Source organism: Crocodylus porosus, unplaced genomic scaffold, assembly GCF_001723895.1.
Source record: "Crocodylus porosus isolate Cpor-Errol unplaced genomic scaffold, CroPor_comp1, whole genome shotgun sequence".
In the NCBI taxonomy this organism is placed as follows: domain Eukaryota; kingdom Metazoa; phylum Chordata; order Crocodylia; family Crocodylidae; genus Crocodylus; species Crocodylus porosus.
The window spans coordinates 141,266,380-141,281,143 of NW_017728931.1; the positions used below are offsets into that span (position 1 = coordinate 141,266,380).

Below are 14,764 nucleotides of genomic sequence, written 5' to 3' on the forward strand. Positions count from 1 at the left end.
CATCCACAACGCAGTCTCCAGCCAGCAGAAGCTGCATGTATGTGGCTTTTCTGCAAAAGTCCCTTTGGTTTTAAGATCTTTTATTTTCCCTAGAGAAATCCATCATATTGAAGTTATCAGCTTCTGAAGGATGAGGGGCTAAGTCAGCCCAACCAACACTGAAGCCCCTGGTGCTCAGCAGATTTCAAACCTGATGATGAGATCACTGAGCCAGCCCCTTCTACTCTATATCTCCTCTGCCTTTGCCTTTATCACTTCATTTGACGTTGCTCAGCTGTCCGCGGTGCTCAGCGATTCCGCTCATTGCTCGGGGACAGCAGCATCCTGCTGTAGGGTTGCATCTGTGATGCTAATTGACAGCATCCAGAAACTGCAAAGTTAAGATGGGTGCTTGACCCTTTCCTCTGTTTTACACCTCCTTCTCCTTCATTTTAATGACTTGATAAATAAAGAACGACAATGTCCAGTGTGAGTCCTGAATGATGCCAATTAGCAGTCATTTTGATGGCAGCGTTTCTGATCCTTGCTAGCTAATAGTTAGAGTTAGAAGGCCCAGCTCGTTTGATAAAGCTCGCTGAGTCTCATTCACATGATGCTGAATTTAGGCAGCACTGTCCTCATCCAGTTCGAACCAGTGGCCTGGAATGGGGTGCTCTCTAAAAAGCCATCGCCATTTCAGTATTTCCCAGTACCGTGAATGTAGCCACACCTTCTCTGTGATGCACAGTCTTTTCAACAGTTCCTCGTGTCCCTGCTGTATCGGTTGTGTGCAGTGGCATGTCTTCATGCTGTCTGGTTTTCCTTTCCAGAGTACGGTGATTGTGGAGAAGACGGTGCAAGACCTCATGGACCTGATGCATGACATGAGCGCTTATTCGGATCAGTTCCTCAACATGGTGTGTGTGAAGCTCCAGGAATACAAGGACACCTGCACTGTTGCCTACAGGTATGGCCCATCCCAGGGAAAAGGACCATCTTGTAAAATAGAGAATCGGCTCCACTGCCCATGATGCCACTAAATCATCCACGTTTGGCACGATCGGAGACGGGATCCTGGGCTGGTGGGGTATTGGTCTGACCCAGAATGACACCTCATATCTTTTTATGATGGTTGGAAGGGAGGAGGTATTCAGTAAGAAAGAAAATGGAAGGCCCTGTATATGTTTGATGTGTTGTTATTGTTCCAGTCTCTAGGATGGAGTTGGTTCCCCTCAAGTGAAACTTTTACTCTGTTAGGCAAGGGCATATCTCTGTGGGGGAGAGAGAAATCTAAGATAATAGCCACCCATGTATAGAGTCTGGGGAGACTTGGTGTTGGCACACCTGTGTGCTTCCTCTCCGAAAAGACTTGATTTGGCTCATGGCAGCACCTCAGCAAAGACGGTCTTTGTTCTCGGTGTGACGGGGGAGATCTGAACCTGGACCAGAGGAATTGGGATGGAAAATGTGTCATCTCCCTAAGCATCTCCCTGCATCCATTGTCACGCTTGGCTAGATGATGTGACAAAACAAGTCAAATATTTTCCCATTCCAGGTTCGAAAGTGCACACAGGCTGAGGTGGTGAAAGCCAAGCTGAGGGGCTTCAGTGCATAGCTCTCATCCACTTTATTGGGACGTGCGTCTCCAAATCCAGGGAATTGTATTGAATATTATCGCATGTTCGCATTTCATTCTCCCCAAAGGTCCCTGAAGTACAGGATCCCTGGGTCACATCATTCATTTGCAATCTGTGGCAGGAACTGAACAGCTTCCAGCACCATGGCATGGAGGCGCAGCACAGGGAATGAAGGAGGGCCAGTGGCTGCAGTGCTACTGTGGTAATCTGGAGACTAAGTTAAGCTCCTTGCCCCGTCCTAAACTTCCCATGCAGTCTCCAGCAAATTGCTTAAGTCAGGGGTATCAAACATAGCTCATGGGCCGGATTCAGCCCTTGGAGTCTCATACTTATTGTATGAGACTCCGAGGGCTGTTGGACTACCAGCGTGGCTGGGGGAAGTGGCCTGCTGCAAATCAGGGCAGTGGGTGGCAGAAGGGTGAGTGATGGCTCATACGGCCCCAGTCACCCCCTGGCCGCTTTGCCCATCTACGCTGCCACAGCCCTACTTCCCCAGCCGCTGGCCACCAATGCCACCACCGCGTGCCAGAGCTGGAGCTGCTGCCACGTGACCTGTGTCGGAGCTGGAGTTACCGGCACCACCAGAGCTTCCTCTTGCGCCAGGCTGGATCTGGCTTGCAAGGAGTCCCGTGGTCCCAATCCAGCCCGGGGGAGATGCCCCTTGACTTAACCTAAGGCAATAGCGGTATACCCCAGCAGGGATGTTCCAAGTACTCCCCTCCCAAACTGCACCCCTGAGACCACTTCAGGTTGTCTCTCTGACACTGCTCTCAGCACCGTGACCCGTGGGGACAAACCTGGAGTGGCTGCGCTGGCACGTATTTCGAGTTTGCGAGCAGGCCATGCTGCGTGGTTCTCCTCTCGTATCCTAAAGCTTCCCTACCGCATGTTAGGAAGGCACCTGGCCCCTCGGTTGTGAAGTGCTGAGTGAGCTACGGTCATGAGGGCCATTAAACACACGCAGTACCTTTAAATAGCTAGAATCCAAGACGTTGTTATACACGGTACCTTTAAATACCTAGAGTCCAAGCTGTCGATGATAGGGAAAACATTCTAAAAAGCTCTTTGTTTTATTTTTCCAGATAATGTGCAGAAATTATTTCCGTTGCCTGATTTCATTTAGAAACATTACATCTGCTTAATTGGCTACATACGGTCCTTCCTTCCTTCTAGTGTCCTTGTTGCGAAAAAGTAGTTAGCAGGATGTGCAGATTCACTGGAAGCTGCCATGTGTGCTTCTGCTGTGGTTTAGATTTTGCGATCTCGGGGCTGGTAACCGTGTGCCGTGCCCCCTGCACCACCCCAGCCCTTTACTGCATCTGGTAATATGAATAAAGCTAATAATAGACACATATGTGAGTATGGGGGGGATGTCTAGTACTATACACACATGCACACATACGTGTGTGTGTGTGTGTACAACTACGCATATGCAGATATATACACTTATATGTCTGCACATATATCTGTCGCCTTTAATAATAATAACATTACGTTTTATGAGATCTTGCTGGCTGAAAGCAGACAAATGGCAATAATTTGTTTACAGTTGTTGGTCTGAATTTCCAAAGGACTTTTCTTTCTTTTATTCTTTCCTTCCTTCCTTCGTTCCCTGATACCAGCCCTAGCTTTGGCACCTGCTGAGGACTAATTAGGACAGCCCTAATTTGGACAACCATATCCTGATTGCAGCAAGAGGAAAAACAGGAAACGTTCTGGTTTTGCTGCTAGCAAATGACTGACTGAAATAGAAATCTATATACAATTCAAATGATTCAGAGGAACGTAGCAGGGACAGGAGAAATTGTTACCCTGCTTCGTGTGCATGTGTGTGCATGCAGCTTGATCTATCCAGAGAGATAGTGAAATCTATAAGGTAGCAATGCCCTCTGCTGGGAGTTTTCATGTAGTCGAGCTGCACGCTGTCTTGCCCTTTGAGCCACGGTTTCCCCCGAGGCTTGAGGAGGGCAGAGGGGAAGCAACAATTACCTCCAGTGCTGGTTTTGGAAAGACCCAATCCTCAGGCAGTATAAATGGATGTCACTCTATTGCAGTCAGTGGAGCATGGCTGATTTACACCAGGTAGCGATCCAGTCCTGCAGACATGCAGCTTGCTCTGACTGGACGACCATTGCAAACGCTAAGCTAAAGGGGACGACTTTTTGGGAGAGGAATTGTGCGCATGTGTGTGTTCACGTGCCCGGTGGGTAGAAAAGAGGTGTGACGTTTACCATTATCTTAAGTGCCAGAAACACTTGCGGAGGAATAACTCTCTGGGTTGCTCAGGCTGCATTCACGTGCGCACATGCACGTGAAGCAGGGTGACAACTGTCAGGGTCTGTGCCCCGGGTGGCAGCAGGGGCTGGGCCAGCTGTGGGAGCAGCAGCAACTGGGTGGGCAGCGGCGCGGGCTGCTGCTCTTGCACCCTCTTGTTATGCTGTTGAAAACTCACGTGCAAGTCTTACTAACTTGCATGAAGGTAGGGACCAGGTTGAAAAACACTACATGATTTAGGAAGAGAGATAATAGAAGGCTAATGCAGTGGCCAGTTGAGTCATTGGCTTTGCTCTGTCTGTCTCTTGGAGAAAATATTAAGAAATATGGATGCCATTTCATAGAATCACAGAAAAGCAGAGCTGGAAGGGACCTCCGGAGGTCATGTAGTCCAGCCTCCTGCTTGAGGCAGGATCGTCCCCCTCCAAACTAATCTGTACAAGCCTTTGTCTGACCTGTTCCTAAAATTGTACGATCCACCCTGCCGCACAGCGACAAGGCATATTGCCCAAACCTGCCACCTTGAAACATGGGTTGTGTCTTAATACAATTCTTTTCTGGCGTTGAGCACCTTCAGGATGCAACTAATAAATCAAAGTAATGATTTAATCATAAATCAAATAGCCCAAGTGGATGCTGTTGTGTACAAAGCTTTCTATTCTGCATGTGACTAGAAGAGGTGGAATCCTCTGAATCTGCAAAGACCTGTACAAAAAACTACATCTTAAGCCTGCCAGTCAGAAAGAGCAGTTAACTAATGGACTTTACTTGCAACTATTTAATAGTAACTGGTTTTGGTTTCAAAAATAGGATCCACCTTTCAGCAGTTCAGGTTTGAGAAGACACTTTCCCCTAGAGTCATACTGTGCCACAGATGTATACTACAGCAGCCTACCTCTGAAGCAGTGGATAGACCTCTGATGGAGATGTAGTACTGGATTATAGGAACCACTAGGCTAAATCAGTATGGCTATTTCCACGCTGAAGTGTGTGACTCAGAGGAATAGATCTGTATGTGCTAGATCACAAGAGCTGCAGAGATCCTGAAAGTGATACTCATTCACTAATGGAGGCTGCTGGCATGGGTGATAGGAAATAGCCTCATCATTTCAGAAACTTAAAATCTACGGGGTTTGGCATTGCATTTCAGTTTTCTTCTGATGTTTCCTATATGGACAAGAACTTAGCACGGCTGAAAAATAGTTTAGAGACTTACTTAGATACCAGGGAATCCACAGTTATAATTAATGACACCAAATTCTGCCATGGGTATCAGGTGGGAGAATTTATTTAACAACTTGCAAATGCAATGGGGAAAAAAAAAGATTTGGTTGTCTCAAAATTCTGAATAAACTTGCAGTATAAATTAGCTGGAAAAAAGGTGTCAGGGCCAGCTTCACAAAACTATTAGTCTTACTGGTGGGGTACCTCTTTATTCCATCACCTTCATAGGCACTTCTGTCTTCTCCTCTGGCGGTGCATTTATTTGGCCACTCTCTTCCTCTGATTTTCCAACAAACATCTGCAGTTTCTTTTATGGAACCATTTGTGCTCAAATGAAACTGGGGGAGGAGTGTTTTTGCAAACAAAAAAATGAAACGTTTAAAGGCAGGCTCTGGCGAGGGTGGTTGAACATTGGGACCGGCTGCCTAGAGGAGCTGGGGAAGCTCCGTCCTTGGACATTTTCAAGAGCAGGTTGGACAGACACTTGGCTGGATGGGATGGTTTAATCAGGGCTGGTCCTGCTTTGAGCAGGGGGTTGGACTAGGTGACCTCCTGTGGTCCCTTCCAACTCTGTTTTCATGAAACAATTTCTCCTTCAGTTTTTTTAGTTGATCAACCAAGACCCCCAAAGAGAGGAAGTTATTCATAGAGCCTCGTGCTTCAGGTCTTGGATTTTTAAATAACAAGGCTTGGGGAGACAGTAGTGTAGGGCATTGACGGCCTGTGGGTGAAGGTAAGTTATGAGGGGAAGAGGAATGAAAGTATTGTTAAGGGGAGGATCGTGAACATGGAAGATTTGTGAGTGGGAGAGGGGACTTCAAAGTATCTAAATGAATAATTTCCAGCATGACCCTTATCTCTAATTGGGATGTGGCTGCTATGCGGTGCAGGCATTTAACAGATGGAGAATTGCAGCCCCGAGAGGTGTTCAAGGTCACTTAGGATACCTGTGACAGAGCAGGGACCTGAACCCAGCTTTTCATAGCTTTGCAGGAGCTCCCTAACTTCTCAGTCCCCTTGCTCTACTCTGGTTTGCTTCCTTTCCACACCCCTTTGTGGTCTGCAGTGCAAAATGTGTTGCACATTTTGCATTGTAAGCTCTTCAAAGCAGGAAGCTGTGTTTTTTTTGGTTTCTTTTTGTTCGCCTGTCAGGTGCCAGACACCACATGGCGAGCGCACCTGAGTGACAATCGTAGCTTCTGGACTTTCACCAGCGTGAGAGAAAACCGCTATGAATTGATGGTCTCCAGAGCTTGGCTTCACCCTTTCTTTGGCCATGCCAAAAAACCCGTCCTCCCTAACTAATTTTGCCGTGTGTCAACAGGGTGCAATTTGCATCTCTGCCCCCCAGTTGTTTCCTTAACGAACAGCCGTGACACCCCGAGTGAGTTCAGGGAGCAGTCGCCCTACACAACTGCTCAAATGGATGAACAACATGAATCTGTAGCCACAATGTCCGACAGATGTTTTACGACCAGAACTCACTGAGCTGTGCAGGGATGGGCCTTCCTCGTGAATGCAGCATCACCTGTTCAAGTGCTGTACCTATTCCCCGGCCCCCCCCGGGGAGCTAGGTACAAACCATCACACAGATGGCTGGTTGAGCTGTGAATTAATTAGTAGATGATGGCACTGTGGTCATGATTAACTCTATTACTGCAGCAGGGAGTAATTGGATAGGTTTGGGTTGGTTGGGGGGATGCTTGTAAGTAGGCATTCTGGACGATGGGAAAGCATTTCATAATGTCTCGTTATGTGTCACTCGAAGATCTTAATTAGATCGATGTTGATAGGAAGTTGGCACGCAGACCCAAAGCCAGATGAAATGCTGCAAACGAAGGGTGGTGCTAAAAGACTTGAGCAGCTGACCATGGGAGCTGGATATCTGTTGGGTTGCAAAGAAGGATCAGTGCAAGGTCCCATCCTTTGCTAATGAGCAAGGACGGGACCTCACACTGCTAATGTGTCTCTGTGCTAACGAGCAAGTAGATGGAGTTGAAACAGTAGGGCAAGAAAGTTTGGAGATGCCCCAGGGGTCTTTCCTGCCCACATGCAGGGGGCTGGACCCATGAGGGCCCTTCCAGCCCCTAACAACTATGAACCTATGCCACAAACATGAGAAGCAACGGAGGAATCGTACAAAGGGAAATAGTTGGTTTACAGTTTGGACCTGTTGCCTGCCATTGATTAGGGAGAACCCCCCATTGATTTGAAGCTGGGCTTTATTTTTTTTTGCAATATTTTGACTGCAATTCAAATGTATAAGGTCCCAGGCGCTGGGTATTTACCCACAGAATTTGCACAGATGTTTCTGGAGTCCAGTAACAACAATGGGAAGGAGCCTCTTGGAAAAGCAGGAAGTTGGCAAAGAGCAAGCAGCAAATGAGATCTGAGTTTGCAACTCAATATAGCAACAAAACCAACAAAAAAGGCCATCAGATTTTGGGCAGGAGATGCCCCGTATCATAAAACAGAGAAGTAATGGTGTCCTCTGTACAGCTCTGGTGAGAAGGCCCCCAAAGACTGCGTTCAGTTGTACGCATCTGAAGGGATGTGATAACAGTCTATAAATAATTGAGGAGCAGAAACAGTATGAGTAGTGAGAGACTGAGGCTGCTACAAGGGGATATAACTGGGAGTAATGGGATAAAATTAAGCTAAGAAAAACATTGCCGTAGTATCTGGATTTGCACCCCCAAAAGGTTAGGTGTGTTCAACTGTGAAATCAGTTCCCAAGGGAAGCAGAAGTATCCCCCCAGCTTTCAGTCATTTAAAAACTTGACTGGACAAACCTCTGGCTAATAGATTCCAGGAAACCTTTGCATTGACAAGGAAATGGATGGAAATTATCTTCTTCATCCCATTTCTCTTTGGTGGCCAAGATTTTGCTGGATGTTTTTAAAAATAAATTGAAAGGAAACCTTGAATTCTATCTGTGAACAATGCAGTGCCCCCTTTCTTGTGGCAGTGTTTAATCCACCCTCTTTTTAAAAGGTTAGAGAGATGCCTTTGTTAACAGAGAAAGAAACCACAAGTTTCCAAACAGCAATCCTGAGGCTTGGTCACGGAAATCTTGCGGGGCTGAAAATTGCATCCGTTCCTTTTGCCGGTGGTAGATTAAACATGAGATGTCAGGGCAGAAAGTAAGATCACAGGCAAGCACAGGTGACAGTCCTTTTCCCGGATCGCTGCAGGAGGAAAGGTGGTTTCCTCGGAGAGCTCCAAGGGGGTGATCAACTGTTCAGGCATGGTGGCAAGGAGCCGTGATCTAGCCCACTTAGAAACATCTCCGTCTGGTCTCATCTCAGTGCCGTTGTCACTGGATTCCCTTTAGAAGCCCATAGACATGATGTGTGTTTCTATTCCTTTTACCTCCGTTCGGTTCATGCAACATATCCATTGGCCAATTTAAATTTGAAATAAAGCAAATTAATTCCTGCGGGGTACTGGTTTGCAAGATGCCTGTCTTGCAGAGTACTTCTCGTGTTATTGCATAACAACGTCGCCAGTTGAGCCACTAAGTTAGCTTTGGGGGCTGAGTAAGCGCTGTATCGGTGTTTTATTTCAGTGCAAAATCCATCTGGTCTTGCAGCTTTTCAAGAGTTTGAGAAAAATGTCTGCAGGGGAGTGTGAGAGGGTCTTCTCTGCCCTAACAGGAAATAATAGAAATAATACTTGCAAGTTTTTAGCATTTTTATTTTGGAACCTCCAAGCACTTCATCAGCATTAATTATAGGGTCTTACTACAGTCTTTAGTAGATGATGATATATTCATTTAGGATGGATGTATCCAACCTGTGGCACTTGAGGGGGTCAGTCCACAAGTGCAATCCCAAGTGTTATCCTGGCCCCACGTGTCAACACATCTCCATACACCAGCCGTAGCCACACCATACACCAGTCCAACCCTGTGGGTCTGATCCGACGTGGCCCAGTCCTGCCATGGAGCGACTGCATGCTGGCCCGACCATGCACCAGCACAGTCTAGCATGCAGAGCCACGTTATCCATCCAGTGGCAATTAACAGTGCCGCCATTCCCCTGCCGTCAAACTTCCAGACCTTTAGGGAGCCCGCAGGCCAGGTGACCCGGCTGTGTGGGCTGGAGGTTGAGCTCCATTGAATTAGGGTAAGACCAGAGCATAAAACAGGCACATGAAGTGTGGTGTGTATTTGTACATGGTAGCATAGGGGAGCAGAGTGAACCTGGATTCTGCTTCAGTCTGCGTCCACTTTATGGATGGATAAACTTAGGCACAGAGAGGCTGGGAGACTTGTTAAAGGTCATTTGGAGAGTCAACGACAAGGGTCTGGAAGACTGCCCGTGAGCTGCGACTCCCAGCCCCCTTTGCACCCACTTGAAAATTGTTTCTCAGGCCCTTTCAGTCCAGCGGGGTGAGATTGCCTCCCCCTTTGTTGACCAGCGCCTTTCTCACCGACTTTCACTGGAGGCGCTCGTGGTCGTGGGAACTGTGCTCCTTTAACATGCTGCCAGTCGTGCCCGATGCGTTTCAACAGGGAACAAGCAGCTAATCAGCATCTTTGTGCAGAGCGTCTCTTCTGTCAGCAGGGTTTCGGTAGTACAGACATTAGTCATATTGCTGAAAACATTAAGCAGGCAGCGTCTCAATATTTTGACTGAAGCATAATCTGTGATTCAGGATTATGGGTACATTTTATATGAAATCTTTATTAGATGATTCGGTTGACTTGGCAGTAGGAGACTGTGTCTTTAATCTCCTAGTCCCTGGTTCCAGATAGGCTTCCAAAATTTCTACCTTTGAGACCGTTGGTATGTGTTGAGTTGGTGGCTTTCACCCAATCCTTCCTGCATAGGTTTTTGTTGCAAAGGTGCAGTAGGTACTAGATAGCAGTCTCAGTAGTAATCCGAAGAAGCAGGTGAGCCAGAAAGATTAAGTTAACTTTTCCTTCCTGCTTATGAAATAAGATCCTTAAGCAGCATCAATCCAAGTAGCTCCATTGATTGTAGGAGAGGGGTGAGGATATGGACCCATTTGAGTACATAATTCACATTAGCAGGTGTTCGGGGAGATGCTTACACTGTATCTGCCCATATTGTGCCTGTCCTGCGGATAAATGGAGAAGTCATGCTTTTTGACCTCCATTAGGAACCAGCCATTCATAAATATGGTGCATTTCGGAGCAGGACTCATGAAGTGACTACCGATACAGCAAGTAAGAGTTGTCTTTGCCTACCATGCCTGTTGGTGATTTCTTTCAGGAGCATTGTCCAGTCAGATGAAAAGCTGGTTATCAGTGCATCCTGGGCAAAAGATGATGACATCAGCAGGCTCTTAAAGTCTCTGCCCAACTGGATCAATATGGCTCAGCCCAAGCAACTAAGACCTAAGAGAGAAGAGGAGGAAGACTTTATAAGGTAGGATATCTGACCACTGGTATCCTAACACACTCCAAAATACTCTGATGACAGCAACAGGAAAAATTGTTGTTAAAAATGAAGAAGTAATTGATATATTTCCTGATTGCATCAGGACTGTAAATATCGTGGTTCTGTCCCTTTGCAGCAAAGCGTGGGTGGGTATCTAAACTTTTGGGCCACGAGCTATTTGTAGATGGCATGCCATGAGGGGTTTCGCCATGAAGCCGATACCATATCAATATTTAGCCTGATCTAGGCAGCAAAAATAATATTTAACTATAATCTTTTTATAGCTCATTTTAAAGTTCTCAGAATACTACCTAAAATAAAAGCACGTGATCATGTTAAGAAACCAAAGTTTTCAGTAAGGTGGATAGCAAACTGGCCAGATCACTGGGTTCAAAGGGTAGTAATTAATGCCTCAATGTCTACTTGGCAGCCGATAAGAAATGACAGGTCCCAGGGGTCAGTCCTGGGGCTAGTTTTGTACAGGTTCTTCATCAACAGCCTAGAAGATGGGATGTATTGCACCCTCAAGAAGTGGGTGAATGACACCAAGCTGGAGAGAGTAGTTGATATGCAGGGAGGTAGGACCAGGGGATTCAGGAGACCGAGACAAATTGGAGGAATGGGCCAAAACAAATCTCATGAGGTCCTGCACTTAGGATGGAGCAGTCCCATGCACTGGGGCTGCCTGGCTGGGCAGCAGCTCTGCAGAAAAGGACCTGGGGGTGACAGAGGACAAGAAGACGGATATGAGCCAGCAGTGTGCCCTTGTTGCCAAGAAGGCTAATGGGCTCCACTAGTAGGTGTGTTGTCAAAGGAAGTGATTATTCCCCTCTGTTCAGCACTAGTAAGGTCACATCTGAAGTCCTGTGTCCCATTTTACCCCCTCCCTCTCCCCACTACAGAAAGGATGTGGACAAATTGAAGCGAGACCAGCAGAGAGCAGCAAACATAGTTTGGGGGCTGGGGGACATGACTTACCAAGAGGCTGAGAGAACTGGGCTTCCGAGAACAGCACTTCCGAGGTGGTTTAGTTTGCGAGCTAACAAAGTGCAACAGCGCACGGGGTGTCGGAAGCCGGCGTGCTCAGGGATTAGCAGGCTTCCAGCGTCCTGTGCGCCACCCCTGCCATCTCCCACCACTGCGCAACCCAGCGGCAGCCCATGCAGGCAGGCCGGCTCAACTGAAGGAAAAAAAAAAGCGCTGAGGAGCCTGATTTTCTTTTCTTTTCCTTCCCCCCCTCCTGGAGCCTGCCTGCCTCCCTGCTGGAGCTGTGCAGGGGCCTGGTGCTTCCCCCTGGGGCTGCAGGACCGCCCGGGCCAGGTGCCAGCAGGCAGGTGCTGCCTGGGGGGCACTGCCACCGCGGAGGTTAGCACCGGCCCTCTGGCAGCCGCGAAGGGAAGCACTGGGCTCCCACACGGTAAGGGACCACTCGGCCTGCCAGCAGCTTACCCCCTCCCGCTGCCGGAGAGGCAGGTAAGGATTGGGCCCCCACCGTTGTGTACTTGCTACGGGGGTTTAGTTCAGTTTAATTCTCCTTGGCTGGGATGATGTAGTTGGGGCTGGTCCTGCTTCGAGCAGGGGTTGGACTAGATGCCACCTCCTGAGGTCCTTTCCAACCCTCATTTTTTCTGGTTCTATTATGCTATTGCTCCTCGTGTTGCAGCAGTACTTTTTGAGAGCATTGCTAGTGCAAAACCTGGCGTTCTGTATTCTCAACCAACTTCTCGCAGTCAATGTGTCACTGCCATTCTCACACAGTCATTAAGGTGGTCGTCTGTCAGAGCCAACCTGAATATGGATTTCAGTACTTCACTGTTGAAAACCCAGCTCCGCTCAGGTATGTTGACTTGAAATGCACACTTAATCAAAGGAAATCTCCTTTCAAAAATGGCAGTTTGAATTTGTCTGCTAATGGCCAAAGTCTGGCTGAGGTGATCTTGCTTCTAATTGCACATCTGTTTGCAGATTAGGATTTCCATTTCCAGGTTAGCTGCATTTCCCTGGAAGACATTTGCAATCTGATCAGCAATTTTGCTTATGTCACTGGCAGCGAATGGATTAATAATGTAAAGGCCTACTGGCTTGATATGTGTAATGTCAAAAAAAAAATTCTTGACAAGATTACTGAGAATGCATAGTCTTATCCAAGTTAATTTATTCAACTTTCTTTGCAAGGCTAGGGGAGGAATACAAGGACTCTTTTCCGGAACTGGATCATCAATAGCTCTGCTCTCATTTTTTAAAGTATTTGCTGATCCCATTTGTGTGTCATGGGTTTCCCTTCACTTTGAATGTCCAGATTAATGCCATTAAGTGTGAATATCAGACTGGGGATTAAAAAATCAGCTGATCACTTATTACTGCTGAACTTTTTGTCCTATTCACCTCTGTATTTTCAAACAGTATGCATTTCTGGAAGGAAATATTGTTATCTTGTCAGTACTTCCCCTTTGCTGAGCTTTTGTACCTCTTCGTTGAAGTTTAGACAACCGCAGTGTACATCAGTCTGGGGTGTCGGAAAGCCGCCTGGGGTTGATTTTATTATTTTCAGAACTACATCCATGAGATGCTGACGGTTTCTCGGTTTGATATATGAAGCCTGATGGTGGGTTGTACAGTGGCAAGTGAAATCGGGGAAACCAGACTCTTCCTTGCACATGAAAAGAAAATCAGTATTACTACCTCCCATGGCATGGATGTTTTATGGGTTATTCTTCGAACACGTTTTAGGATGGCTCGTCCTTTTCTTCCATGCCGATCTCCAGCTCTTGGAAAACGTCTTGCCCACAAGTCGTCTTTCTCAGCACAATAATTTTCAGCTGGTTCTCTTTGAAATTGCCGTTCTCAAGCACCATTCAAAGACTACAATTAAACAGGCAGTCTCAACCACCCCCCTTGACTCATCTCATTGGAAACGGATGACCAGCGTATTTGTAGCTACTTCGTTCACCTTTCCTTCAGCATCTTCAGATCGAGACTTTGGCTTGTCTTCCATAACTTTCAAGGTTTTATTTTTTTTAAATCATCAAACGATGAGTCTGTGGCTGCAAGTAAACACTCGCTCACTAGCTCGCCACCTTCAAATAGTTTCTTGTTTTGACAGGCTTTTTTGAAAGAGGCATTTATTGCAGATTTGCTTGTGTGCTTGGTAAAAAATACTTCACTGAGTGGCTGAAGGCACTTTTCAGAGCCTCTGCTTTTCCCTGCCCTCCTCCCTCTGCGCCCCCGTACATTGCTGTTTTGAGGCTATTTAGCACAGTGCTTCTGATGCAGTATTGTGAAGTGCCACTTAAGGGTTCATTTCTTCCCACCAGGCGCACAGGTACGGCAAACAAGGCAAGCATATTTACTGCTGACTTTCATGGAGAGGTCTTGCTCCTACCACTTGTGATGAAAGTTGTACATCTCTCTTGGTAGTTCACAAGAAGCTGTTTGCTTTTAAAGATGTGGACACGTGGCACTACAGAGTAATTAGCCCTGGACCTGCTCCACAGAGAATTCACGTCTCCTAAGCCAACCTGGTTGCAGTAGGTGCTGTTACAGCACATGAGAACGCTGGCGGGCAGGGAACCAGCTTTCGTTGAGCAGACAGCTCCCGTGGGATGTAATCGGGTAGGTGAGCAGAGGTGTGCGGTACCGTTCCCCCATAGTAAAGTTTACAGCATCTTTTCTGAGTGATTTACTACACAGTAGGGCTGCGTGTTGGGTGCGTCTCACCCCTCACCATGCACTCCCTCCGTGTTGCCAGCACTAAGGCACCTACATCCAACTGTCCTTTTCCTCTGCTTTATTTTTGCTCTGTGTCTTGTCCCCAACACCCAGATCCTCCTTCCATTTCCTTTCTCCCTCCATATAATTCATGCTTCTCGTAGCAACCTGCTCAGCTGCCCCCAGAGAGTCACTTGGCTCACAGACCACTGCCTCTCCTTCTCTGGCACTTGATGCCCATCGTCCATATATCCCATGGTCTGCCATTCCCGGCACTTGTCTGCTCTCACCTCCTCCCCACCACACACACGCTTTCTACATGTTTTCTACCTGTTTCTCCCTTCCGTACCCTTCTCTCGTGCCCCTCATTCACTCCCTGAACTGTTAGTATCAAAGGGTCCCAAGTTGTTCCCTGCCATCTCTGCTTATCTTCCCTTTTCTCCCTGCTCCCCATTTCCCTAAAACAGGGCTGGGCAATTATTTCAGGTGGAGGGCTGCTTACCAAGTTTTGGCAAGCTGTCAAGGGCTGCATTT

General features: G+C 47.2%; 1 protein-coding gene across 2 annotated transcripts in view; it reads left to right on the forward strand.

Annotated features, from left to right (window-relative positions):
* EXOC4 (exocyst complex component 4) overlaps positions 1-14,764 on the forward strand; it is a 568,367-nt gene that overhangs the window by 460,253 nt on the left and 93,350 nt on the right. For both annotated transcript variants that reach the window (XM_019543773.1, XM_019543775.1), the window contains exons 12-13: positions 810-946; positions 10,355-10,510. In XM_019543773.1, coding sequence (XP_019399318.1) covers positions 810-946; positions 10,355-10,510 — 293 coding nt within the window. The remainder of the gene's footprint in view (positions 1-809; positions 947-10,354; positions 10,511-14,764) is intronic.